This window comes from Polyodon spathula, chromosome 19 (genome assembly GCF_017654505.1).
Source record: "Polyodon spathula isolate WHYD16114869_AA chromosome 19, ASM1765450v1, whole genome shotgun sequence".
Taxonomy (NCBI): domain Eukaryota; kingdom Metazoa; phylum Chordata; class Actinopteri; order Acipenseriformes; family Polyodontidae; genus Polyodon; species Polyodon spathula.
Window position 1 is genome coordinate 8,667,340 of NC_054552.1, and position 27,030 is coordinate 8,694,369.

Consider the following 27,030-nt stretch of genomic DNA (forward strand, 5'->3'; position numbering starts at 1 on the left):
TTCTTGTCGGGCTTGCTTTCAATATTATTTTGTTTCTGTTCTAGAATGAGGATGAGGTACGCCAGCTCCTGAATGTGGTGAAGAAGAATTCAGACCCAGACATATTGCATTAGAGGCACCATGAGCCAGAGGGTTTTGAAGACAAGAAAATAAAGTCGCACTCTTTACTCTCTGTCATGTTAGACCTTTCGTAATTTTTAAATTTTTTTAAACAGATCTTGTGGTTCTGAAACCACTGGCCAACTTTTGTGACAATGGGCTCTATTCAAAACTTTAAGGACTGTTATATTGAATTCAAGTTTTTAAAATACATTTTAAAAAGCACTACATTGCCTGGAAAACTGCTTAAAACACACTTTAAAAAATATTCCATAAAACAATCCTTAAAGTTCTGTGTATAGGGCCCAAAAAAAAACTAAATCTTGGAGAGCTGTATTTTGGAGGTGGAAGAGGGATGGGTTCTTGGTTTTGCTCTGTGTCCCTCTATTAGCATCTCTTACTGTCTTCCTGGCTACTGATGGCATCTCTATACAACAGTCACAGTATTGGAGAAGTAACTATTTTGAGTGGCACACCCTTAAAATCAAGAAATTCAATGAATGCCTTGGGATTTAACTTTACCAGAAAAAAGTTGTGGACACTAAAATACATACAGCACCACTTTTAAAATACTGGACAATGTTGAGTTATCATGCAGAGATGCAAACAATAAGATAATTAAATGTAGATTTGCAACAGGATTTGTGACTTGTGTGGGTCGTTACTGAATAATAATGAGGTAGACACAGAGCACTGGGTGTTGACACGAAGCACAGACGCACAAATTGTATTAACACATATGTGCTGCCACTAGGGTACAAGCCATGGTAGCCCTAGTGTCAGATTTAATAAACAAAACAAAGCTACAAATATAAAAGTTTGCCACACAAGGCGAGCGCTAGCCTCATTAAGACACATCAAGCTCCAGAAACCTACTACACTATGCAAATCCTCTCTATACGATTCGGGATCAACATCCCATAAACTAACATACTGCTGTTGCTCCCGAAGTCCCAACCTCCCAGCGACTCCAGTTCATCATAACGGTCCTGGCTGAGTACAGCCTTCAAAGACACCGTCTTGCAATTGAAGGGTTCTGTAGTAGTTAACCCTGCAGCATGGATGCTCTCCTTCTGGGTGGAAGCCAATCCAGACCTCCTGATCAGCTCAGTGCCGGGCAAGCCTACCTGCTCAAAATAGTTGCCTAGCAAAGTGTCTCCTGTTGCACATTTGTGCAAGAACCAGTGACAAGGCTCGCCCAGTCACAAGACTGAAGACTTGTACTGGAAATGCCAATGTTTTTATTTAATTATTTTTTTTTTTTTTTTTTTTTTTTTTTTTAAAACAAGGAACCACAAAAATATCCCAAAACACATCAAATTAAATTGTATTCCTGTCACAGGGATGAAGACATTATTTTTTACAGGTCAGGAAACAAGAAGCTTACCGCTGCCTCTTGAAAGTGTTTTCTGTAATATAGAAACAAATTATTGTGTTAATGCATTCAAGTATATAAATGGGTCAAAGTAGAAAAAATTGAAAACAATTAATAAATTACATTAAAACATTTATGGATGGAAGGAAAATGGTAAAAATATAAGATACTACAAAAGTATGTGTTTATTTTGAAATATATTCAAAAAGTGGCTCTCCTCATCTACCACTAATATAGAGAACAATATTGGTCTAGAAGTCAAACACCTTCCTATATAAATGTCTAAGTAATAAAAGGACATGAAGCACTACTGTACTACTCTTTATCTCTTCAGGCCAAATTGAACAGACATTTTTTCACAAAATAGAAAAAAGTCCTGACATTCACTGAGCCCTCTGTAGCTCTATTCTATATGTATGAAGAGAGCCGATTTTTAGATATATTCTGGTTATTTGACAAATTACCTGCCAGTAGTGATCATGCCATTAACGGCAGCTGATCAGTGTGCATCATTATAGCACCCTGTCGGCAAAGCATGCTTTTGTTCAATGCTTGGTGTGTACACTAGGCTTCTGTAAGTTTAAATAACATTCAGGGTTCTCAGGAACTGCTTGATATGGTTAACTTTAGCCAGTGGTACCTTGTTGAATTGCCCAAATGGTCAGGTCTCTGCAATAGGAGTAACCAGGGACTGTTAATTATATGCCGGTTTGAAAAGACCCATAACCTCTTGCCCAAATAAACAAACAATTCCTAAAAAGATTGAAGTATAATTATTTTAATATTAAATATATTTTGTAACTTTACTGTTCTGTGTGGTAGAATTACACTATCAATTGGAACAGAATCTATCAGTAATATATCATGCCAGTGATGAAAATCCAGGAACCATGGAGAAAAAAAAAAGAGGTGATAAGTTCAGGGCAAATTTAGAATGCATCCAATTATTTTAATACCAAATATTAACAATACACTTTTTATCCCAATTGACCATCAGGTCCCCTGCCCATTAAGTCACATTTCTAATGTTTAACAAGTACTGTGGTTCAGAAAGCCTATTAATCATTTGTCCCTGCCCACTTTAACATGATCAACAGAAGGACCTCTGAAGAAATATATTATTTAGTCATTTAGCAGACGCTTTTATCCAAAACGACTTAGAGACTTGGGGATGAACTATGCATCACGACTGCTACTGCAGTGTCACTTACAAGTGGACCTCTGTTTTACATCTCATCCATTGGACCGTTGGTAATTTGCATAGATAGTTGTAGAATGAGAAATTAAATCCAGCAGACAAAACAAAACAAACAGTTACTGATGCAACGAAGCAGAACAGTTAACTGGAACCAGAGTAACACTTTGATTAGCTTTTAAGCTGCATTTAAATGAGAGGACCATGAGTCAGTTGTAAGTGGCAGTGGGACATTGATGTTAGAAGAGAGCAAGCCTTTTCCCAAGTCTTCAGTTTCACCTAAATGCACCCCTACATAAACAAGCCTTAGCAAACTTCACCAAGCTTACCACTATTTTAACATATTTCTAATAAATTACTTTTTCCCCCAATCAATAAATTATTAAATTCATGTTGTCAACTGAACACTCCTACAAGATACATGATTTGACCAATTGACAAGTTTTGCGGTTCTGGGGCCAATGCCATATAGGGTAACATGAACGACACAAAATAAATAAATAAAACCATTTCCCTCAGGAGACTAATGAAAGTAAGTGTGTTTAATTAATTAGAGACACTAAAATGGTAACAGTATATCCCATAATCTACCAGGTGGCCTCTCTCCTGGGCCAGCGTAATGCACAAGCAACCATTGTGCTTTTGAGGCTGACCGCAGTATTGCCTCCAAATCAGAAATCAGGACCTTTTCAGAAATTTTGAAATGACTGCCAACCATTTTTGACTTCTAGCCAATACAGGTTCTCAAATATTTGTGTGGAAAGTGGGCGATTGTTGGTTGAATATGTAAATCACCCAGCACTGGATATGCTTTTCTGCTGCTCTCTCAATTTAGCAATTTTGAATCAAAGAAAAACAGGTATACTTGGACTCCAGCAGTGCATACCATAATCCAATAAAGCCCCAAAACACAAGGAAACTTGTTCTACGTGCTTTTAAACCCTCTGAAATCTGAACTTGTAACCAGCACTGCAGATAAGGTTTTGGGTCATTGATCAATTTATTCTCCAATTTAAACACTATGCGAGTAAAATGCAACATTACCTTGAAGTCATGATGACTACTTTCAATATATAGTACATATTTTAATACCAACTTATGGAGTATGCATGAACTACAGCCTTACATTTGAACCGAAATATTACTTCTAACTACTGTACAAATACTTGGAATAAAAAAAAAAAATTAAAAATCTCTTTCCTTTTCCACCTGAAAACAAATCCAAATACATCTTTCATAGCCATTTAGCCCAGTGTTGATAATATAGTCTGAGAAGTTGCTACTCTCAATGTAGTTATCTACTGTACTCACCGAGTCTCCTCCCACTAGTACTGGACTGTTAGTTTTTATAGATGTTTTCTATACATCTACCTTTCAGTCTCTTGTGCTCTCCCTTTCCAAGTTGACAGACACACTCCATAAAAATAAAATTAAAAATACGTTAATTAAAAAATATTTGCCCTAATCCAAATAAAGAAACAATAATATTGTATTTCTTATTAATTGGCTTGCTATAGCAATACAGAGTCCCGGCTTTCTCCAAACACAGAATATTGTATTTATTATACAGATTTATGGAAGGTGAGTGGATTCAACTCAATGTTTCTTTTTTTTTATTGAAAACCCAGACTTATCGGTCACAAGTTTCAGGCAATTCCCAGGCAGGATACAATTAGCTGCCCCGGTATATCTATGATCCATTCTGTAGCTACTGCATGCAGTATATTCATAATTGACCATTGAGACTCCAAGAACCAACAAAGTACATGTTAATGTTGTGCAGCAAAATTGCTACGTGTAGTCTTTATGCATTGAGCTTAATTATCATACCTACTTTATATTTTTTTTAATGTGTAAAACACCCAGTACACAGCTTACCTGGAGCATTGCCCTTAACTCTCTCTAAAACAGCTGAACCGAAAATGTAATTAACTGTATTAAATTAAAATTATGGTGGCGCCATAGTTGTTATAAAGTATAGCTATGGCAGGACTATAAACTTTGATTTAATTCAGGCCACAGTTATTAAAGTAACATTATTTTATGAATAAGGCACAGCATTTTAAATAACAAATACGCCTTTAGTCATTTACCTGAGAGAACTGAACACCTGTATGCTGGCTGACGGTTTCTGCCATTGAACAAATTACAGCACATGATGAAGTCAGTCAAAAGCTCTGTACTGTATGATCCACTGCTGCTTTGATGGAGGTTTTAGTTAGCACAGTTTGCTAATAATTTACTACGAAAGAAGGTTCGCAATCAGTCTAACCCGCTGCAAGATTTTGTACAGCTTTTATGAAAAGATGGAGGGTATATATTACTATATATCAGACATGGCAGGCTGGTAGTGCCTTTGGGGATTTGCAAGAAAATTAAACACAGTAAAATAAACTCATTAAATAATTTAAACTTAGCGCTGTGATAGTCAAAAAACTTTTTTTTTTTTTTTTTTAAACCAGGAAAGAAAGAAAGAAAAAAACACATTGTAGGAATTTATCTTAAACGGCATCGTAATATATTCTCCCCAGTTTGAATTTCAATAATAAAAAAGAACTCTACAAAGGATTGCTGATCTCAACACTACAGCTTTTCTTCTGTACCAAAAAGAAATTGCAAAGCAGCCGCTACCCAGCAAATAAATGAAGCAGTGCCACGTCTAGCAGTCTGTTTGTAGAAAAACCTGATTGTAGCTGGCTACTGTTCTGTTGCTTTCACACAGCGCAGAAGTGATCCTCTGCCCCTTAGTGTAAATCTGCTTAGCTCCTGGATTTCAGCTCTGAGATTAGCCACAGATAGTTATTGTAACAGCAGGCAGTCAATGATGTTGGATTCTGACTGCCTTTTACAGTTTCCTTCGTTTTGCTTTCATCGCCGCCTTTTTTTTCATCTCCTCCTCCAATCGCAACTCCTCCTCATCCTCCTTCATACCCAAACGCAAACTAAAAGTAGAAGAAGAAAAAAAACACACGGCTTGTTAAGGTGATCAGTGGCTAAGTGCTTGAGGGGTCGGGGAGCCCAGTTCCAATAAACGATGTTATCTCGTTTTTTGTTTCTTGGCTTTTCTCTTTAGTTCCTCCTCTTCTCTTCGCATCTCTTCCTGGTCCTCAAGTACGGCTAGTTTCAAGCTACCAAAGGGGGAGGGAAACAACAACAAGGCAAGTAAAGCTAATGCCAGTGCTGTTAAATAAACCCTTATACTATCCAAATACGGTAGTGAAAATCAAGACTGGATGTATAGAAGGGTGTGGTGGAAACAACCTTAACTAGGGGTCCAGATTTTAAGGTTTTATTTAATTTTCAATCTATAAATTTAGAAAAAGGGGACAGCATTTATTGTTGAAATTCTGTTCCCTTAAACTTTAAATTCCCTTTGAGGGTAGAAAGAAGATGATATTGGATAAAACCTGAAATAAAATACATCCATTTAACAGCCCATAAACATTTTATATTGGGATGTGAAGTTGTATCACCACACCCCTAGTAGGTCTTCACATATAGGCCCTAAATTTTCATCAAATATGTGAATGCAACTAATATGTAAAAAGTTATGTATATTAAAAAGGTAACTTTGACAACACTTGAATTAAGGTCTTACTAAATTACTTTTGTACTTGATCGTAACTTGTTGCTCTATATTATGCATTCACTAAATATTTTAAATAAACTAAATTTGTAGTTCCAATTAATACTTAGATGAGGAAACATATCTATAAATAAACTAATTAATAAATACATCTGCAGCCAATACTGTCTTGTCTCCATCAACAGTTGAATTCATGCAGTTGTTTAAACATGAATCTGTGTTAGAGTTTACTTCAAAGGTGATTCATGAATCAATGTCACGGCATCTCCTTTCTCTAAAGTAATTGCTGATTCAGCCTGAAACACATTGCTGTGTTGTACTGGTCCTCGGTGTCTTAGATCAACAAAGCATAAAATTCAACTTAAATTTTATCAACAAACACATTATCCAACCGCATTCAGCTGGGGTTAATAATCTTCTCCAACATTAACGTAGTTATCTAAGAAATATTGAATTTATCTTCAAATCAAGGAAAAGTTTCAGTGCTGAAATACTTCAGTACTGAAAATTACAAGTATTGATCAAATTGACCCTTTAAGAAGAATGAGGGCAAACTTTTCAATTGGTCAGTAGCAATACAGTTCAGTAGTTTTACTGCTAAAACTTCTTCAGTGCATAGTGGTAATAATGTTAACCAAGCTCGGTCAGTAGGTCAAAACACAAAGAACGCAAATCAACAATGTGTGGGGTTAGAACACAAATTTCAAGGCAAAGTGGGGTGCAGTAATAAAGCCTTATAAACTGCAGGGTAAACTACTGGAAGGGTGCCTGTGTGTGCACTTGGCTTATCAATATGAATCTCTGGCTGCTCATCCACATATTAGCCCAAGGGCACGGACAACATTACAAAGGCAATAATAATTTTACTAAACCCTGCAGTACTCTTACCTCCGAGCCTCCTCCTTTTGCTGGTCTTTCCAACTACTTTCCATGTAACGCAAGGCATAGTCACTTTCATCTTTATATCTGAAAAAAAGGGAAGAATACACATATTTTCAAGGCAGTTTAACCCTTTAAAAGACCGGAATCGTGTTAACACAATCATAATGAAGTGGGCTTCTAGGACTGCTATCGTGTAAAAGAGAAAAAAAAGCACTTCGTTTTGATGACTTACAGGGACACTGTACTTTGCAGTACAGGTTTAAAACACACATTAAATGGACAGGGGCTGGACTGACGTTCACTTTCTGATAGTTTTTTTTTCTTCATGTGATGTCAGAGGGGCATTGAGTGTAAAGGGCAGAGACAGTTTACAACAACCAGGCAGAGACAAAAGTAGAAACAAAACAAAGAAAGGGGAAACATTAAATCTAATGTATCTGACTTATAATTATATTATAACATTTATTTTGTCTCATGTGTTAATATATATGTTTTAACAACATTTATAAATCTGGTACATTTTTTTTCTTTATTACTGATCATTTTTTCTGTATTACTACTACTAATAATGAAGTGAGTTACTTATTTTATTTATAAATATTTATTTTGAGAAAATAAAAATCAAGAGTAGTATCCATTACTGTTTATAAAAGCTCTTAGAATAAACATGTATTATGTCTTGTAATCAGCCCAAACTGTTTTTCAACAAAACTTTCAGGCAGTATTACAAGGTCCCTCTGGTATTAGAATAATGTTTTTTTATACATATCTCTAAGCAGACAGCATAATAAAAACTACTTAACTTAAAATAAAAAAAACGAGATTGTGTTAAAAAACAAAAAAGTGAAAAGTTTGAATGGGTTCTGAAGTTCTTTATGATGTTCCCAGAGTGTTCTGAAGAAAAGGACACAATTTGCAAGATGCTACTGTAAAAAAAAATTTAGTCCTAATTTTGGTCCTACAACCAAAAAGCGTCCTGTCCTGGGGGAGCATCCCACTGAAAAATGCTTGGTCCTGAAAGGGTTAATAGAAGACTGATAGAAGTCTAAAATATCTAATTGAAAAAGGTACAGAAAGCTGTGATAGGATTCATGAATGTTCTTCTAGTGCTAGTATTTCACAACAAAATCAGAATTTCCAACAGCCAAATCATCTCAAAGGGAACCTAAGTTCAACACGTAATTTTTTTTTTTTTTTAAATGCATTGGGATCCTTTAGTTGTATACATCAATATTGTGCCTCTACCATTTCACTATTTTTCTTACTTCGATCGGTCGTATCCAAAGATTTCCCGGATATGTTTTGAGATTTCGTCTTGGTCTCCCTCCTCGTCATCGATAAAGTCCTCCATTTCAGAATCGTACTCGTCCTCATCATCGTCAAATTTCCGCTTGTAGCTGGAAGTGATGGGGGGCAATGGGGGACCTAGCAAAGAAAAACATCATCCAAGCAGCAGAACTCTCAAGAGGCTCAATTTAAACTCCCTTTAAAAGTAAACACACTTTGTAAAGGTTTTACAGTAATAAAAATGTCCATGTTGGTTTATATTACAGATTAGTAAAAATCTGATTTCACAGGAAACGCCAATACATCAAACGAGACACTACAGGTAAAGCACATATTTCATGGGAGTTTTACCAAAGGAGGTAGGTAAAAGTGAACCCAGAGTTTAACTTTATACAAGCCAGGTCACGGTCTCTGTGCCATAGATACAAAGGAAATCACAATAGGCAACTATTCCAGCTGATTTAGCAATGCAACAATGAAATGCCATGTACTCTCTGCTGGTAACCCACATCAGCAGAAGCACTGCATTTCAGCAGCGACAGTCTAGTCTAATTAGGCCCCTCGGGGGATAGCAGAGGATTTTCAAAAGAACTCTTGCAGCCAGACTTAAAGCAGAGCAGCTCCACAAGTGTGACACTGATGCTCAAGATCAGTAGTTAGATATTGCATCAACCTGCCTTTCTAGCAAAATGTGGAAGCTCATCAATCAATTAAATCAAATACATAAAGCTTAAACCTTTTTATACTCCGACTAAGAGCCATCAACATGACCAACACCCACAGTATGATATGCAAGTACTGTACAGGCTTCTCTGCAATCTCCATTGCTGGGGATAATATCACTAGCAATAATTGTTATTTCTCATTTCTAACTTGCAGCCCTCTTCCATCAATGGGTGATCTGCTGAAATTCACCAACATTGAATACAAAACAGTGAAACAGAATGGTGCAATAATTTCTAGAATTATTTTTTTCTAGCAAATGGGACTTTGGGAATACTGTACTGCAAATTGGCACCATTGCGAGATGCAGGTGTCAAACAACAATGATGCAACCTAAAAATAAATAAATAAAATAAGAAATAGAAAAGATACCTGGAGGCCTCATCATGGGTCTGTGACCTGGATGGGGTCTAGGTGGCCTAACCCCATTGGCGGGTACAAAGTCCTTGGTTGAAATGGTTTCTGACACCACAGTGCACTGGGGCCTCCCTGGGCCAGAGCCCATAGTGCTTCCAGGACGGGCAGGTGCCACGCCTCCAGGTCTCATTTGTCCACTACTTCCAAGTCGGGCTTGAGGATTGTTTCCAGGTCTCCCTTGCTCACCGTTCCGAGGTCGGTCCCGCACACCATTTCCAGGTTGGCCAGGACCACTACTTCCTGGTCGGGCCTGTGGATAACTTCCAGGTCGCACTTGGCCACTAATTCTAGGTCTGCCTTGCAGATTACCCTCAGGTCGTCCTGGTCCACTACTACCAGGTCGGGCTTGATGACTGTTTCCAGGTTTCCTTGGCTCACCATTCTGAGGTCGGTCCCGCACACCATTTCCAGGATGGACAGGACCACTACTTCCTGGTCGGGCTTGCGCACCACTTCCAGGTCGTGGAGGACCTGAGGTTCCTGATTTTGTAGGACCATTTGCCCTTGTGGGTCTGACCTGACCAGCACTTGCTGGTCGGCCCTGACCTGAGCTTCCTGGTCGCGCTGAGGCAGAGTTGGAACTGCTTCCAGGTTGTACATGAGCACCTCCCATCTTTCCAGAAGGTGGAAAGTTTCCTTTCTTCTGGTTAAGGTCACTGCTGGTAGAGGACCTCTGACCCCCACTTGAGGAAGGCCTGGCAGAGGAAGCTTTGGCAGAGGAATGAGAACTAGAGGTGTGTTTTAAAGAGTTTTTGACACTACTGGCACCTGAGGAGCTTTTGCTGGACCCAGCCAGTCCAGGCCTGTGTCTATCACCCTGAGAGTGCTTGGCAGTAGAAGAACTGTGAGGTCTTTCACTGGATGAAGGCGGCTTTTGTTTCTTGCTCACCACACCGTTGGGAGGGAGCTTCTCAGCATAACCTTTAGACGACAGCAACTTTCCACTTCTTACATCCTTGTCTGGCAAACTCTTCTTTGAAGAGCTGGAGACCACCTGGGACCTGCTGTCTCTCTCAGGCTTCCCTTCCCTTCCCGCCTCCCGAATGGATTTCTTATTCTTTCGCTCCAGGAACTCCATCTCCTTCAGTTCCTCTGCAGTCCTTAGCTTTTCTTCAGTCTTCTTTGTGGATTTCAGCTCCACTGGTTCAAACTGCTTCTTTTGCGCCAGCTTCAGGAGTTCTGCGAAGTTCATGGGGGGAGGTGCAGGCTTGGCTGCAATAGGCTTCTTGGAGGCTTTCTCAGGCTCTCGCGCTGCCATTCTGTCTGGCATTCTTGCTGTCATTCTGTTCGTCTCTTCCCCATCATCCTCATACTCTGACTCAGTTTGTGAGTATTCAAAATAATCTTCCTCGTCACCGGTCCCGTTGTGCTCAAACCCTTCAGCATTTCGCCGTCTTTCCTCTACCATCTCCTGCTTTGAACGCCTCTTCTTAGTTGGCTCCACAATGGGGACACCGTCGTAGCCTCTGAAATTGTCCTTGGTTCGAGACGCCATGGCGCGTGCTTTGCGGTCAGACTTCATCTCCACTCGCTTGGCAAGCAGCTCCTCCTTCTTTCGCTTGCTTTCTATCGCTGCCGAGAAACAAACAAAAAGGTGGTCAGAGATTGCATTTGGCGCAGTTGGGGCACAACACTGTTCAGCAGGTTTGAATGGATGGCAGAGAATAAGTGAAATGTTGAGTCTGAGAATGACTTATTGTATGCATGAGCATAGCAAGAGTATTTTTTATTAAAAAGTAACTGTTACTTGCACCATTTCTTCTATATTAATTATTCTGGGAAAGTTGGGCGTGCATGAACATATTTGAAACAATGTATATTTCAGTAAACTATGACATAGGAAAAGGAATTCAATTTGTTGTTCAAAAGAAAAATTAATTGAATAAGTGAGTTTAGTGTTGAAAGAGCATTTTTCTAAAGAAAAACAGAATTGCAACGTACAACCAGACTTGGTCCTAAACAATAGTTTTACATCTGAAACGACTGGTATTATCCAAATTAGTATTTTAATATACACAGTCTTCAGTAGTGTATATTAGTCTTCAGTTTTCATTTTAAAACATGCACAAAAAATAAACTGTTGGTCCCTGACAGCACACTGCAACAACATAGGATTAAACCAAATCTATGGACTTTCCTAAAAGCTTCAAACAATGTCCGTCTTCTCAAATGCAAAATGTATAAAAAAAACATTTGGTATATGTTTATAAAAGCTTAATTTGTACTTTTAAATAGGAAACAAACTAGGGATTGGAATTTTAAACGTATAAAGCAGTGGTCAAACGCTTAATTATGCTGGCATTATAAGTGACAAATTTCACTTTTTGTTTTTAATATATTCATTTTAGTAATTTATCATATACTGTAGTCCATCACGTATCTGACTGCGGTGGTGCCAAGTAGTTTTTCTAACTGGTGCAACAGAAAGACTGACAATGGGGTGGATGTTATCCTCGGTCTACCTGACACTTCAATGGAGCACTCTGTGTTCATATTGTAATAGGCTTGGCATGGTTTCAAGTCCAGATGGTAAGAGTTAATGACAACTGTTTTTCATTGACATTTGTTATATGCTTCACTGACTGAAATTAAAACATTCTGAAAGTACTGTGGATGGACCTATTGATAAGAAAATGTGGTAGCCTATCTGCTCTGTTTGCAAGATGCTGTACCTTTCTTTTTGTTCTCATTCTGCTGCTTCTTCAGGAAGGCTTGCACTGCTGCAGAATGCACACCTTTCACTTTCGGGTCCTTTTTGGGGGGTCCCACTGACAGGCTATATCGCTTTGCCTGCAAAAACAAAATCATCATTTGAAAATGAATACGCACATGGCTGCAAAATTTGGCATGTGTTGTAGCCCACCCGAAAGTGCTGTGCGACCAAATAAAAAAAAATTATCATCCTTGCGGAGGTAAATTTAAAAGGTCAAAATATTATCCAGAACGTATTCATTTCACAGATCACACTTTATCACAAATTCCTCGCCATTCATTTAAATATGAAACTGCAAAATAAAATAATACTTACAAAGCAACAATATGGCTGTTAAATTTAACTAGAGAAAATATTAACCAACAAATACATCAATCCTAATTCCTTCCCATTCAAGTGATCAAGATGTATATGTTACTGTAAAAATCACAATCTGGTCAATCAAGTGTTACTGGTAAATGTCAACACTTACCAAATAAGGTGTAAACCTCTGAAATTATGAAGAAACATATAGCTTATCGGTTACTCTTATGATTTACCAAAGCTTATTGGTAACATTTGGATTAAATGTGCAAAGACACAGTGTAAATCATTCTACTTAAATTGTATATATGTGTGTTACGGTAAAAGTCAGAATATTGGCAAATCTTAAGATTTACTGGTAAAATGTCGACATTTACCAAGCAAAACAGTAAATGCCCAAAATAAACAACTTTGGCCATTTATTGGATTGGTAAATCTCAAGAATAACCATTGTCGTTGGCCAATGACCAAATATATAAAACAATTTACAATGGCGTTGAAGGTTGTTGTCCTCCAAATACATAGTAGTTATGAAAAATAACATTCTTTAAAATGCTAATTAAATCATTTAGGACTTTCGTTTTTGCAATAGAAAAATCACACTTTGGTAGTGACAAGAAGCGCTGCAAAGACAGATATAATTTACCCACAGTATTTATTACAGAATGGTGGACCATTGTGCCACTGGGAGTTTCACAGGACTCCTGAAGCCTTACAATGCACCAAAGTGAACATTCAGTCATTAGCCAACGACACTTGGTTATTCTTGAGATTTACCAGTAAATGTCCAAAGTTATGTTTTTATTTTCGACATTTATCGTTTTGCTTGGTAAATATCGACATTTACCAGTAAATCTTAAGATTTGCCAATATTCTGACTTTTACTGTAACATTAATACAATTTAAGTAGAATGATTCCCACTGTGTCTTTGCATATTTATGTCAAGTGTTACACTTGATCCAAGATTGGAGATTTTTCAGTGTTTAATCAAGACTGACAGTGTAAGTACAGCATACTTTTCTGGAGCTAGTCTTGGGATGCGTGTTTTCTCTCACAGTTCCCAGATTCAAGATTAACTTACTTTACTAGTAGAACCCAGATCTACGTTTTTGTCTATGGGTTGCATTTTTAGGCAGTAGTCCTGCAACAGGCACAGTATTTTGGTGTTGCTGCCTATGAATTCATGATTTGGTTTGCCAATTCAATGGAGCAGAATACCACTGTTGTCATGACAACCTGGTTTGACAAGACTCTGAACACATACAGTTATATCCATTCACACAAAGGACATACAGGTCTTTGTACACTTAGTTTAATCAGTTGTAACACATTGGCAGATGGTGGGTCAAATGATGCAGCATCATAATTTGTTGTTTCAAAAGCAACCAAAAGATTAATCATGGGTCATTCAGTGCCAACTCAACCAGTGCCGCAGCCCGTCCGTCTCAGATTTTCCTAGAAAAATTCACCTGGGGGTTTTCTAACACGCTGAATTCAGAAATGACAGCCATTATTTGTATTTTTTTTGTATTTCCCCTTCGACCTGCGATTCTGCAAAGGTTTACAACTAAAGTGAGAAAGGGACCTTGACCAGAAAAATCACCCTGGGTGCAATTTAGATGCTACCATCATGTGTAGCACCACACTCTACTCGTAATGAACAGGGCTTTTCAGAAAAAAAAATACTAGGCGCACCCTTCTCACTTCTGTAGGGGAAGTGGGTCCTAAAATGTAAGTATTGCTGTAAGAACCTTAGAAACCAGTCTTCCATATTCTGTGAAAAACTTTTGGTTTCAAGTCCCACCACTGGTCATTAAAACCTCTTGAAATCAGAATTTTTGCTATTTGTACCAAGTTTAGGCCATAATAACTAGTGTGGGGGAACTCAAATCACCCAAAGATATGTTTGGATAGATGTTAATGAGATCTACAAGCATCCGGGGATTTGGGATTTTTGAAGTTGCATTTGTCATGCATTCTAGCATTGCTTATGGCCAATTTCGTGAGGTTAAAGTACCACATAGTTCTATCAAAACTGGCTATTCAATTGTGCATTCTCTGATGATTGATCTGGAGAAAAAAGTAACAATGTGGGCTTCTAACGGCACTAGAAGCCCACACTGCCTTTGTGCAATCGGCATGTTGGAGGCTGGATTAGGGCAGGGTACTGTGCCTTGCCGTCTTGAGTGCTCACAGCCAGCAATTTCAATGACAGGCCACGAACTGGAAGACCAAGAGTCAGCAGCATCTTCGTGGTCAGCACAATAAAAAGCCACTGCACTAAAACACAGTTTGTCATTTTTTGATCGCATCTAATGAATTTTATCCAAATAAGAGATATGTTATTTGATGCTCAAATATAGATAGATATAGATATTTTTTATTCATCTTAAAAAGATCTTTATCATGATAATTATACATTAAAACAAACAATTCAATAACAATACAAGATATATACATATTTGCACAAACACTATTATACAATAACACTTATTTATTTGTTTATTAAAACTGAACTGTCCCCTTTGAAAAACTGACTCACTGTTCATGCTCTCAGTAGACAAGGCTGCTCACAGCTGTATTAAAAAACCCTTTATCATCCTAACCAATCTCATTCCCAGCTCTGATGCTAGGACCTCAGGGCTTTTCCAAGTTCGCTTTTTAAGATCCACTAGCTGCACAAATATTTTTTTATCAATCCTTTAGTAGCTAATAAACACTCAAAACTATTTGACTCTAAAATTGGGCATTTAAAATTTGGATTATATACCAATGGCTATTCTAAAAGCCAATACAACCCCACACCCCTAAAATCTCGTTTTACTCTAAAAAGCATCCAGCAGCTCCCTGTAAAAATCAGGTAAAACAGACAAGTCCAACTGTGCAGTATTCAATAAAAACACCTGTCTGTCTAAACCCAACTTCCCCACCTGTTGGAGGAAAAAAAATCCAGCGTTCTCCAGGGGAGAGATTCAGGAGCATAGAGCAACCTCTGTAGAGAAAGCAGTCTAAATGCTGCCACCCTACTCACATCAACCAAGCACTGCCCTCCCTCTTCAACAGGCAAAAACAGCACACAATGCCTTATCCAGTGCAATCCATCCCAGATAAAATCTACAATCACTCTGGATCTCTTTTAATAACACTGGGAGGGTCTACACATCTTATTCTGTGCCATAATATGGAGGTTACTAGGTTGTTAATCACTAAAACTCTACCTCTATAGGATAGTTTAGTGAGGACGCATCGCCAGCTCTGCAATCTACTTTTGACCTTATCTAACACCCCATCCCTGTTCTCTTTAGCCACCCCTTCCCCTCCCAAGAACACTCCCAGGTATCTAAAAACTTGTAACCCTGAGGGGAGAACTGGAGGCCTACTGCCTTCCCAATCACCTAATAAAAATGCACAGCTTTTTGACCAGTTTGTTTGGAGAAGTGTCCTCTGCAACGACAATGTCAAGCAATCATTACATCTTTATCTGTACATCTTTTTTTTCCCCAAAACAAAGCCTACAATATCAGCATAGGCCACCACTTTTACAGGCTCCATTGGTACATTTGGAATGGACAAGCCAGATAACAGAAGCCTTAATTTGTGAAGTAATGGTTCAATTGAGAGTGAATATAACATCCCAGACATGGAACAACCCTGGCGAATTCCCCTCTGCACCTGAATAGGAGAGCCAAGCACACCACTGATTTAAGTGTACTAAAAACATTACTGTATCATAACTGAATTTTGCCCAAAAAACTAGGCCCAAAACCAAAAGCCTTAACTACATTAAATAAATTTATGATCTACACGATCAAAGGCTTTCTCCTGATCCATAGAAATTAGACCAGCTTTAAAACCCAAGAGCTTGGAGGCTGCTATTAGATAATGAATCAGAAAGATATTATCAAGTATTGATCTGCCAGGGACAAAGTACGTTTGATGAATTGTGTGGTGCATTTCAATCACTTTGCCCAACCTATTCAAAGTTTTTGATAAGATTTTGTAATACGTACAAAGGAGACTTATTGGACGCCAGTTCTTTATATTACATAAGTCTCCTTTCTTTGGTAGCAAAGTCAATACTGCACAACGGCAGCTCAAAGGCAGTTTCTCTTCTGCAATACTCTCAAGTATCACTTCAAAACAAGTATTTTCCGACTGTAGACCAAAAGGTCTTATAGAATTCCACCGGTATACCATAAATCCCTGGTGCTTTACCATTGTTCGATCCCATAAGAGCATCAGAGAACTCCTGGAAAGTTAACTCTCTCTCCAACTGGTCCTTCTCTTCTTCAGGAACCTAGACCAGACCTTCTAGGAAGTGCCGAGTTTTACCAGACTCATCTCCAGCCTCTGCCGTGAACAAGTCAGAGTAAAAACCCATACTGTACTCCCGGATAACCTCAGGTTCGCTCAGTAGTTGTCCTTGATAAGTCCGTAAACAATAAATGAGTTTACTCTGAGCAGTTTTCTTTTCCAAAGAAAAGTAGTATTGGGTGGGAGCGTCCATTTGAGACAAATTAAGGAGCCTGGCGCGCGCACTAGTGCCCCTTGTACTCGTGTATCCAGTAGCTCAGACAGTTTACTTTTTTTAAGCTTCAGGTCCTCAAAACTGCCTGTCACTATAGCTGGACCCCAGAGCTCTAAGGAGCTCATTGATGTCCTCCTCCAGCTCTCTCATTGCTAAACTAATACTCTTTTAGTATTGTTATATATACTTTTTAGTATATTGTTGGCAAAGTAGTTTAATCTGAGTCTTAGAGACATCCCACCATATCCTTAAAGATGAAAAATTGTATTGTTGCCTTCTCCATGGTCCCCCCCCCCCAAAAAAAATAGAACATTTAATAAAATGAGCATCATTTAAAAGCTTTGTGTTTAAATGCCAATATGAAGTGTACACACATGGAGAAGGGATAAGCATGTTCAAATTAACTAAGCTGTGGTCAGAGAAACCAGTAGGACATATACCACAGGTATACTGGCGAGCATCAGGTTTCAATCTCCACACATCCTCTAGATCATGGTCTCTTAAGACAGAGACCAGCTCACTGACTGACCTTGGATGGGGTTCAGAGCCATTCTTATCAACCTTCTAATCTACTGTACAATTAAAATCCCCACCCAATAAAACCACATCCTCAGACTGACACTGTGCCAGTACTTTATTCAGAGTTTGGAAGAATAACTCTCTCTCTCATCATTTGGAGCATAAACATTTAGAAAGACAAGAGTCTTACTACAAATACTGGCTTGGACTGCAGTATTCTGAGCTGCAGCATCAGCTGCCTTACTCACAGGCACCTCTCTGCTCTCACTCTGTTCACTAGTTTCTCCCCTTTCATTGTCATGGTCCTCATTGTTTTTACAGTGTTTTGCAGCGTGCCCCTCACGCCCGCAAGTGAAACGTTTCATTAATTCTGTCGAGGCAAAGATTACGTAATTGGCGCCATCAACACGAAACCTAAAAGCTACGTTTAATTCATCATTACTATTATTTAGAAGCATATAGACCTGTCTCCTGAAAGAAACAACATGTTTTAATTCAGGTTCTTTACAGCCCAAAGGAATCATGGACATACCTGACATTATCTGTCCGTGCCGGCTTAGTTCTTTTAATATCAGATCATTTTTTAAATAAGGGGGAACACTGGAAATATTAACATTTTTAGCAGGGACCGCAAGAGGCAAAACAGAAACTAACACTCCACTAATTACTAATTCCTGCTGCACTACCTTTTGAACTAATTCCTCATTACTGAGGAAAACCACTACAGCTTTATTCATCCTTGAAGCCAACTTAATTTTTCCACACCCAACTACTTTTCCCAAGTTCAACAACACATTTTTGCACCAGTACTGTAGCATCAACAATGATTTTAATGCCGTGCCTTCTTGTTACATTTTCAAAATTGGCGCTTAAACCCCTCCTTCCCCCCGGTTTGGCCATAAAGGCAGCCAATCTGTAAAACCCAACTCTCAATCAGATTTAATAGCACTAACGTAAGAAAAAAGTATATTATATATATATATATATATATATATATATATATATATATATATATATATATATATATAGAAGGAAAAACTGGGGAGAACCCCTCTCACTCTGAGCTCCACACACACGCCACAAGCACTCCCGACAGACAGCACCAACAGAGGGAGGGAGGTAGGTAGGTAGATGACAAACACACACAAGATTTCCATTACAAGTTAAAACTTAATGCGGATTTGAACTCTGCTTTCGCCAAGATAAGCACCAACTAAAACGTAGCTTTACAGTAAACTAATGTGATCCATCTGCTTCTCCATCCATTTGCATTTTTTTCCATCTGATGATATAGATATCCTTCTGCCTGAAGTGTAATGTTTCGTCAACTAGCCCACGACACCTCAAAAGGGTTCGACAGTGATTCTGGCGTCCCCCTCTGTCCCCCACTCAACTCAGCCCAGCCTACTTACCTGTACATCAGCGTTGCTTTCTTTCTATTGTGCTTGAGATCCCCAGCCAGAATCTTTCCGTCTCAACCACAGCCAGTTGCTGCTCCTATCTGCTGCTTCAGATAAGTTCTTCACTGTGCAACGCAACTCTTGACCACTGAAACTGACATCTCTGAGAAACCGTGTTGTAGAGTGTGCCACAAATCCTCTACTGGGTAAACCCAAACTCTCCACCCTCGCTGTTCCGCTTCAGCAGCTAGTTGAGCATACCGAAGTTTCTTCCTCTCATACGCCTCATCCACAACATTCTCCCATGGCACTATTACTCTACCAGATGAACAAGGTGTGCTGATCCAGACCAAAAGACAATGTCTGGTCGAAGGTTAGAGGTGGCTATAAGTGGAAAAATAAACTGTTGACCAACATCTGCCAGCATTTTCCAGTCTCTAGCAGCTTCCAGTTGTCCTGGGAGAGGCTTGGTTGTTGCTCTCCTGGATGGAGGAATATTGTCTTTTGTGTGTAATGCTTTGATGAAAGTTATTGGTCATATTATGTTTGTCTTCCAATGCTAAGGCCAAACATCACAGCACCTGGTCATGGTGCCAAGTAAACCGTCCTTGGCTAAGAGCCACCTTGGATCCTGTCAAAATGTGTCTATGTTGCAGGTGATAAACACAAGGGATCCTCACCCACCCAGAGGTTTAGGTTCTGTGGTGATGGAAGAACATTATATGTTGATCTGATTAGGAAACTGATCCTGCTCTGTTCCATTGTCCATAGGTCAATTCCATTGTTTTAGGCCATTCTTCCTGCTTGGCCTAAAAAATGTCCTTTACACACCTCATCCTCTCCTCCTGCTTTTGCACCTCATTGACTACCAACTTCCTCCGCTAAGCTGGGGTTACCTTGTGCCATGTGAGAGGAGCTGAACTGAGACCAAGACCACCTCTTCCATGCTGAACTTGCCCCAATACAGCACAGATTCGAAGGGCAGTCTTTGCATCTTCCACGGTTTTCTTTGCCACCCACTTACTTCCAGTTTTCAACAGAGGTGCTGCCTCCCTTATGCAATTGTTGCATGAATCTACTAATGTAACTTCTAGTCGGACCTTGGCGCACTTAAACTCCTTGGTTAGCGCAGAGACTGGTAGTTGCAGTATTCCTTTACCATAAAGTCCCACTCTGCTGAGGCGGTCCTATTTTTCCCGGGTAGGTTATGGAATAAAATTAGGATTTCGTTGACCTGTTTAAACATTAAATAGAACTAAGTAGATAATATTTCAGAGCATATACAAACCTAAAAATAGTGATACTTGCTTCCCTACTAAAACGGAGTGCTGTCATTTGTTGAAGGCAAGCATGCTGTTGCTGCCAACATTGTCTATCTGTCTGTGGTGTGAAGACTTGCCATACATTGTACATGCCTATTCAGGTCTAAAATTCTAACTGTTAAAAAAGGAAGCAACAGGCTGTTTGAAGCGAGGTGGCTGTGTCGGATCATACCCGCAGTACTGATTTAATTTGGCTACAACCGATAGAAATACTTTGTTTGCTCTGATGTTCAAGTTTGGTTTTCTGAAAACTATTATTTGTTTTACATTCTGTTTAGCAGCCTCTCATTTGAAGTGTGATTCTGAAGCTAAATAGTGATCGATTGTATTTTCTCCAAAGTCGCATTACAAGATGTGTAAAGTTTCTTTGGGAAATGTCTTGACACGATCCTCAGCCGAAAAATACTTTGCTTTTTTTGCTTGGTCATCCATTTTTGGTATTTATAATGCTGAAAACTAGATTTTAGCAGCCTAAATCAAAATAACAATACAACACTGACTTTGTCCCACCTCTTACTGTACAGCAGGCTCAGGCTTACACATCACAGAAAAGCCAGTACAGATGCACTGATAGATTAACACATCATTGTCAGAAAACAAGAAAGTTAAACACTTGAATATTTTTTTTAAATGTTATTTGTCTAATGACAGTTCACCAACCCCCTCCCTCTCCCACTCACTTTTAAATGAGGTTTCTTTTCTTTTTCTCTCCGTACTAGTCCAGTATGTATTGGCCCCTAAAACATGCAAATTTTGCAGTGACCCCTCAATTTCACCAATTACCGTGAAATCCTGAATTAGGTAGACCCCTAATTATAACCCCAAATCAGATGGGGGTACGCGGTAGACTACATTACTGGGAAGGGGGTACGGGCCTAAAATGTTTGAAAACCACTGCTCTACTTCTTTCCACTTAGGTGCACAGTCCTCCATTTGGTATTCTGGTGGACTGATAGGTGAGATGGACGAAGGAATTGACATAGGCTCCTGCCTTTTTTAATCTGTATGTGTTTCCTCCAAATATCTCTCCAGCTCAGACTTAGATGATTTTAGTGTGCCAATTTCTCACTGGTGAATAACTTCTTTACAAATTTGAATGGATCTTTATAAAAGTTGCAAGCTTACAATGTTGCAAGCTTATCTTTTATGACCCTTTGTAACAGACTGAGTACCTCCTGCTGAATTTACTATGTTCTTCTATATTGCTTCCTCAGCCGTCTCCTTTCTCTAACTAAGCGTTTAATCTCCTGCTGCCATCTAGACTTTCCAGGAAGTTTGTACTTTCCTTCCTTTTTTTTTCAACTCCAAACCTCTCGCTTTCATATCCTTTCCTTTTTTTAAACTGCCACCATTTTTTTTTTTTAACTTCTGGTGATGCCATAGATATGTGCAAGGTATTTTTGTAATTTCTAACATAAACAAACACCTCATGTCAAAAAAACATTAATGCGTTGTTGGGGATGTACTTACAAGTAGCACAGCGCGACCTGTTGCATGGAAATGATTGTCACAACTAGGTCACATGTTACTATGGACTCAGTATTCTTAGATTTTTGTCTCTTACATCAAATCTGCTCAGCTTTTTCCATCCAGCTGAAGAAGGACTTGTAGTCCATAATGTCCTGATAATATATTTTTTTTATCAATTGTTCACATTTTTGTGTACCTACATTACCTTTCTCTTTCTCTCTCTATATATATATATATATATATATATATATATATATATATATATATATATATATATATATATATATATATATATTGTTTATCTGTTTGATGGGGGGACATATGTCCACGGATGTCATTGCATGTGACTAGAAATCATGAATAAAATACAGAAACTTGTACTGTAAACCAAATTAGCATTTACTGAAGATGTATACAATACAATATATTACAAAGACAGAAGAATGTTTTAATTAGTTTACTTTGATAGTGTTACTCCTAGCAACATCTTTTCAAAATGTGATACACCTCCAACCCTGTTTCCCTAGCTTTCTGTATAAAATAAAACAAAAATAATAAAGCTACATAAGACATTTTATGACAGGAAGCAGCTATTCAGCCTATCAAAGCTCACAATTTTTCTATTAAGTCGTGTGTCTAGCAGCTAGAAATATCACAAGATACTATGGTTAACTTATTCCACACATTAATATTAAATAAAGGTAGCTAAGTGTTACTAGTTTTCTGGGATTGCAAACAAAAAAAATATATATATATATGGATATATAAATATATATATTTTAAACTAAATAAACAACTCTGCTGTGCAATTTTAAGTTATTACATTTCAACAATATACGTATCAACAGAAGTGACTTTTTCGCAACAGCTATTTTAAACAATTCATTGCTACAAGACTTTCTTTTGAACCTTGATAAAGTACATCAGTCGTGTTTCAGCGAGTCAAAATGTATTTGTTGGGCTTCACTAAGGCCCTGTCCACACTATGCCCTTAAACTGTATTAGTTGCACTTAACTGGCTTAAAAGTCCTAAATGCGGCTAGTGTCCACACTACGCAGCGTTTAATACCATGCTCGAGACCACCTCAGAAAGTAGTCTCGAGTCTGATTCTAATTAGATCACTTCAGACAGTGCGTTTTTTTTGTTTTTGTTTGTGTGTGTGTGTGTATACATTGTGTATCCTCCAGTATCCCCAAATGATTTGTTGTACGTTTGGCAAAATACTAACATCGTAAGGACTTGCTATCAGTGTACACCTCGCAATGAGTATTCATGGTTATGCTTTAAAAAAATAAATAAATAAATAAACGTCAGGACATCTCTGTTAAACTAGTGGGGAAAAATAACAAAAGCACAAAGTTAAAATTAGGCGACTGCAAAAATGAAATGTGAGTTAAAAGTAGTAGCAGGATGAACAATTCATGTAGTTTGTCAGCTGTTAGAAATAAAATCAAGGGGACCAGAGGACACAGGCAAGATATGAAGTTAAACAAAAATTGTTTTGTAATTAACAGCTTTTTTCCGAGTTTAATCATGAAAACAAAATCAGCTCAATTTTCTTAAACGGATCACCTGATTAAAAATAAAACCCAAAAACTTCAAGCCCTACTTGTGTGTTCGCATTTACTTTTTCCAAAATACTTGTTTTATTTATTTTTAGCAATAGTACTAATTTCCACTGTTTATTGCGCTGCTAGGAACTGTAACCGAACTATTCTAGTGATGTGTGGACACATGAAGCTCAACTAAACATGAAACAGTATTTCAGTGTGGATGCTTTGAGCTGGATTAATTAGAATGGTTTCGAGTACGGTTCGAGATCAGTTATGTAGTGTGGACAGGGTCTAAATAACTGCCTCAGGAGAACTAATTTTACAGAATCTGCATCCTTCTGTTGTTCATATCAAGAAATGAATCCATCTGTAGTGCTGCAGTCTTGGCATCTACTCCATGGGTTTTGGGGGGTCTCTTCTTCCTCACTGCCACCGTTTCACAGTTACTGTTGTCCAATTTGGCGCTAAACGTGTGTGTGCAACACAGGCATTAAACACTGGCAATAACATACTGCATTTTAGATAAAACTCATCAGGGAGCTACAGATAAGTGAAGTCACGCATAAATGAGGTTCTACTGCTGCGTGTTCTTACACTCCCAAAATTACTTCACTGTAGCACTACACTGTATTTAAGTGCAGGGACTTTAAGCACAACAGGTGATAGCCTATCCTTGGCTTAAGACAGATAAGAGAGTTATGCACAGCTGTACAGAACCAAGTAATAGCCAGCACAGAAACTTAGCTTGGTTTGCATTTTTACTTATTTGATGAATCAGTCAATAGTACTAAAACAAACTGCTGTAATGCCAGGTTTTGTTTATGTTTCAGTCTAAAGTGTTTAAACTGCAGCACTCTACTATGTACTGTAGGGGCCTTAAAGTTAAGCCAATCAACACTGATCTTAAGCCTTTAAAACACCCATAGACAGGTACGACAGGTACGTAGTGAAGGACTGTCTATCACCACTGGCTAGCAACATTTGGTAAATGTATTCTGTTGTAGAGGAAGTAATCTGTTAAAAAAAAAAGTTTGAAATAAGAATTAATTATATAACTAACAAAAATACGCTCTTACTGGGCTAAAAAAGACAACATAATAAGTACATATGAATAACGAAGCAACTTTTCAAAGAATAACTTTTTTTTAATTTAGCCAAAACAAATTTGTACATCCAGGTAGGCCACCCATGCTCTGCATACGATTTAGCAAAGCATACTAATAAGTATCTCCCTTTTAAGTTGTAGACTCTTGACTAAAAACAAAGCCCATTAATCAAACATTACTTCAGACAGAGGAGGCTCAATGCACAAGCACTGTACTTCCTGCAATAAGCTGCTATCATGATTCTCAGTGGAAGTGTTACTTATACTGCAGCCTTGGGAATAGGTTCAAAGCACAGCTGTTACAGGACTCCAAGGAACAACTCTACCAAGGAACAATTCATATAATTGTGTTTTATTTCACAATGCTTATTTGTCTTTCCAAACGTAACATACTGCCATTTGTGTAAATGGTAATTGTAACACTCTTAAATGTGCTCCTGCTTAAGTCTCGTATTAAGTGAATAATATTAATATGGCAAAATTAACCTAAATTTGTCAATGTTGTGAGTTTTTGTGTGTGTGTAACAAGTAAGTTACCATGAAACCTAAGTGACAATATATTCGTGTGAAACCCTTCCTGGAAGTTTTTCCTTACCGGTAAGTGGCTCAGACCCTGGTTTTCAGACGCCATGGCCAGAATGGTGTTGAAATCCATGGTCACTTTTCCCTGCTCAGTAAAGTCCAACAGCGGCGAGAGAAAAAAAAAAACAACCAATAACTCCCGAGTCCCCGAGCAACACGACCACGCTCAGGCACACCGCAAAAAAAAAAAAAACAGTCCAGAAAACTAGGATGCGGACAGTAACAACAGCCGAAACAAACAGCAGCACCCTAGGAAGTGCGCAAGCACTCGACGAAGCAGAAGGAACCCTGGTTTTGGTGCTGTTTAAACTAAATACAGCTCCCCAACACCGAAAGAAATTACTGGAGACTCTCGAAGCGCTTCCTCTCCAGGATATCTAATCTGCCCCGTCGCACTCTATGGTTTGTACGTCATCAAATGTGGTGTGTCATTTCCGTTCTCCTGTTAGGCGTGTCGCTGCGTAAAGACAAAGCAAAGGTGCTTGATCATTTTTTCCCAAAACAGTTACTATATTTAAAAGCGCATGTAAAAGATATAGTACATTCTGTGTCTTTATTAATTTAGCTAGAGGAACGGTTTACAAGTCTTTTTGAAAAAAATTGCGATGCACGTATTATTTATTTCCAGCTGTTTTTTTTTTTTCTACATCATTGCTTCATCATCTGTCATTTCTAATTGTAAATACAACAATAGCACAACGCAAATAAGGAAAACGATAGGTCTGTACAATTTTTTTTTTTTTTTTTTTGTAAATTCACCTGGTCGGGAAGGGAAAAGCCTTTTTTTTGTTTCAAAGGACATTTAACAAAACAACGCAACCATATTTCCCGTGTCTGCAGATGCATTCATTTGTTCTACTTAAGTTTGACGTATGGAACTTTTTTTTTTTTTCCAAACAGATGTTATATACGGAATGTTTTTTGTGATACTCTCTCATACATCCTTTTCCACGTACTGTAATATCACACACAGCCCGAGCGATTAAAACAAATCCGAACGTGTTGCCTGAAAATCTGGAGGAGGAGCGAGTTTTGACACGTCAACTTCCTGAAGTCATACTGGAGCATAAGACACTGGCATCCCTAGGTCACATAACACGTGTTTGCAGCTTTCGTACAGTAGCAGGTGGTTGGTGTAGTTCCCATATAGGAGGAAAGGGACTGCTTGTATGCCAGCGATATATGTTCCCTCAGTTGAATTAGATATCTGTGGTGTTGCTGACTAATATTATTAAAGATTAAAAACCAGAGATGTATGGAACATTTTGAATGAACTTTTCCAACAAGCCAATATCAAGTATCTTTAAGTAACATAGTGTTGTACACTAAAAACAAAATTAGAGCTGGTAATATCCGTCCCACATCCACTGTAGGCCTATGTAGCTTACATGTAAATATCTCAGTTTGACATACCCAGATGTGTGATACTCGCAATAACTTATGATTAAGAAAATCAAAGTTTTATCGCAGTAAAAGGACTACGCTTACCAGAATGCATTGGGATGGGAGTTTAAAAGCCTGAACCATAGTGGCCTGAACTGTCCCGGAAACACTGAGTCATATGATCACCCTACTTACTTACCATAACCACCACAAACAGTATTGCAATGGTATGTTGGTAAAGGGTAGCACGATGGATGAAATTGAAATGGTGGAAATGACAAATGACTGCTTCCTAACACGATTTGTCAAGGCACCGACTAGAGGGGATGCATGCCTTGATTTAGTCTTTTCAAATAACGAAGACAGAATAACTAAAACAGAGGTCAGAGAACCACTAGCAAACTCAGACCACAACATGGTCTCATTTGAAGTGTTTTTTAAAACCCCAAAAGTAATGACTAAAGCTAAGGTTTACAATTTTAGAAAAGCAAACTATGAAGGTATGAAACAGAGACTAACAGAAGTAGATTGGAGTAAAATAGAGAAAACATCCACAGAAAAAGGATGGTTGTTCTTCAGAAATGTA

The 27,030-nt window shown here is 38.3% G+C and overlaps 1 protein-coding gene across 5 annotated transcripts; it reads right to left on the minus strand.

Moving 5' to 3' along the window:
• On the minus strand, positions 1–26,336 carry LOC121294616 (protein SPT2 homolog). Of its 5 annotated transcripts, XR_005946810.1 has the most exons (8): positions 25,075–26,330; positions 12,237–12,354; positions 9,520–11,136; positions 8,403–8,562; positions 7,144–7,221; positions 4,763–5,611; positions 1,487–1,508; positions 1–68 (listed from the first exon to the last, which is right to left on the minus strand). XR_005946810.1 is itself a non-coding variant. In XM_041218509.1 (6 exons), the coding sequence occupies exons 1-6, from the start codon at positions 25,132–25,134 to the stop codon at positions 5,515–5,517; spliced, it is 2,130 nt and encodes a 709-aa protein (XP_041074443.1). In that variant the 5' UTR covers positions 25,135–26,330; the 3' UTR covers positions 1–5,514. The 5 variants fall into 5 exon arrangements, 2 of the variants coding, with proteins under 2 accessions (XP_041074443.1, XP_041074444.1); XR_005946809.1 differs by having other exon boundaries at positions 1–1,508; XR_005946808.1 differs by having other exon boundaries at positions 1,487–5,611.
• Positions 26,337–27,030: the final 694 nt, after the last annotated feature.

Coding starts and splice junctions, on each gene's coding strand:
- LOC121294616 (XM_041218509.1), bottom strand. CDS start 25,134: ATGGATTTCAACACCATTCTGGCCATGGCGTCTGAAAACCAGGGTCTG. Junction 12,355..25,074: donor AGGGTCTGAGCCACTTACCG/GTAAGGAAAAAC, acceptor TTGTTTTTGCAG/GCAAAGCGATATAGCCTGTC. Junction 8,563..9,519: donor ACCCATGATGAGGCCTCCAG/GTATCTTTTCTA, acceptor TTTCTTTGCTAG/GTCCCCCATTGCCCCCCATC.